The sequence below is a fragment of the Diceros bicornis genome, chromosome 13 (assembly GCF_020826845.1).
Source record: "Diceros bicornis minor isolate mBicDic1 chromosome 13, mDicBic1.mat.cur, whole genome shotgun sequence".
Classification (NCBI taxonomy): domain Eukaryota; kingdom Metazoa; phylum Chordata; class Mammalia; order Perissodactyla; family Rhinocerotidae; genus Diceros; species Diceros bicornis.
The window spans coordinates 10,324,168-10,326,348 of NC_080752.1; the positions used below are offsets into that span (position 1 = coordinate 10,324,168).

The following is a 2,181-nucleotide window of genomic DNA, read 5'->3' on the forward strand; positions in this document are numbered from 1 at the left end:
CCTCTGGTTCCCAAATCTGCTGGTTGGACCACTTTTCACGATTTTGTTTTTCCAAAGGATGCTCACAAGTGGCCTGGACAGGACACGGTTGTGGAGGAGGTAGTAGAGAGAGGAGATGGTGACCCTGGAGCCACCAAAGGTCCTCCCTTGAGACAAAGCCCGCCTCGCTCTGGCTTCCCCACAGCCTAATGTCTGAGGGTGGGCCTGACACCTTCCTGACCAGCACGGCATTAGGAGGCTGAAGGCTGGCAGGGCGGCCCTAGACAACCCTCACCTCTGCCCAGCTGGGGTTGGAAGGACCGGGAGGAGGCTAGGAGAGGAGGCTGGAGGAGATGCACTCAGCTGGGAAAAGCGTAGTGGGGAGGGGGCCCGGAGAGTGCGCTGAATGGGTGGATTTGTGATTGGCATTGACCCAAAGAGGAGAGGGTTGAGGGAGGGGTGAAGGGGAAGGGAGCCGATGGAACCTGGTGGGATGGGGCCGGGGCCGGGGGCCTGACTCAATGGAGGTGGGGAAGGGGTGAGGCTGGGTCTGGGAAAGACTAACGTAAAGCGATGAGACTAAGGGGGGGGGGTGCTGTGAGCATAGTAAGGGGATTGGAAAGCAAATTAGGCGGGAGCCGCTGGCCGGCGGGGAAGGTCCGAGCCCTCTCCCCCGGCTGGGGGACGGGGGAGGGGAGCCATGTCCATATAAGGCCGGTCAGCGGCCCCTGCTCCCTCGGAGCAGCGCGGGCCGGGGCCGCCGCCGCCTCCCCATGACCGGGCGCAGCGACATGGAGCCGCGCGCCGCGTTCTCGGGCTTCCCGGCCCTGCCCTCGGTCGCGCCGTCGGGGCCGCCGCCGTCGCCGCCCGCCGGAGCCGAGCCGGGGCCGGAGCCCGAGCAGGCGGCCGCGGGCCGCGGGGAGCCGGAGCCCGCGCCCCCGCCGGGCCCGGGGCGGCGGCGGCGGCGGCCGCTGCAGCGCGGGAAGCCGCCCTACTCGTACATCGCGCTCATCGCCATGGCGCTGGCGCACGCCCCGGGCCGCCGCCTCACGCTGGCCGCCATCTACCGCTTCATCACCGAGCGCTTCGCCTTCTACCGCGACAGCCCGCGCAAGTGGCAGAACAGCATCCGCCACAACCTCACGCTCAACGACTGCTTCGTGAAGGTGCCCCGCGAGCCGGGCAACCCGGGCAAGGGCAACTACTGGACGCTCGACCCCGCGGCCGCCGACATGTTCGACAACGGCAGCTTCCTGCGGCGCCGCAAGCGCTTCAAGCGCGCCGAGCTGCCCGCGCCCGCCGCCGGCCCGCCGCCCTTCCCCTACGCGCCCTACGCGCCCGCGCCCGCGCCCGCGCGCCTCTTCAGCGCCGACAGCCTGGGGAGCCTGCCGCCCGACCTGGCCGGCCTGGGCGCCCCCGAGCCGCCCTGCTGCGCCGCGCCCGACGCCGCCTTCCCGCCCTGCCCGGCCGCCGCCGCCCCGCCGCTCTACGCGCCCGGCCCCGACCGCCTGGGGCTGACCCCCGCGCGCCCCGGCCCCGGCCCGCTGCCCGCCGAGCCGCTCCTGGCCTTGGCCGGGCCCGCGGCCGCGCTCGGCCCGCTCGGCCCCGGGGAGGCCTACCTGAGGCCGCCGGGCTACGCGCCGGGGCTCGAGCGCTACCTGTGAGCCCCGGCCCCGCGGCGGCAACGGCCTGCGGGGGCCCCGTCTCTCCCCGAGGACTGGGCGCAGCCCTTGAGCGCCCCCTCTGGCTGCCCCCCGGACTCGGAGCAATCTTGAGCTCCCCATCGCTGCCTCTTGGACTGAGCACACCTGTGACATCTCCCTGGGGAGACTCCCACCACCCCAACATCGGACCGAACCCCTCACCCCCGCCCCGATTTGTGAGTCCCTCGTTTCTTCTCCCCCGACTGTGAGCCCCCATCTGTGCACTCCCCCAGCGCTGTTATGCGTCCCATGTCCCACAACCAGTGAGCCTCCACCCCAGTTTCTGGTAAATTCCAAACCTTCCATCTCAAGCTGCCTCTTCGACCGGCTCCTTATTCCTTCACCTTCCCTCCTGTTTTTACAACACTGGAGGTCAGACTCCTGGGTTCATGACTCCCTTGCTGTCTTCCCTTCATTTCCCCACAAGTTTGTTCCCCACCCCCACTTATCTGCCTGTCCTCAATTTCTTACCAGGAGAGCGCTCTCCTTCCACACGGAC

General features: G+C 69.6%; 1 protein-coding gene across 1 annotated transcript; it reads left to right on the forward strand.

The window, feature by feature from the left end:
* Positions 1–666: 666 nt before the first annotated feature.
* FOXE3 (forkhead box E3) lies at positions 667–1,643 on the forward strand. Its single transcript, XM_058551977.1, has one exon. The coding sequence runs from the start codon at positions 753–755 to the stop codon at positions 1,641–1,643; it is 891 nt and encodes a 296-aa protein (XP_058407960.1). The 5' UTR covers positions 667–752.
* The last annotated feature ends 538 nt before the right edge of the window (positions 1,644–2,181 follow it).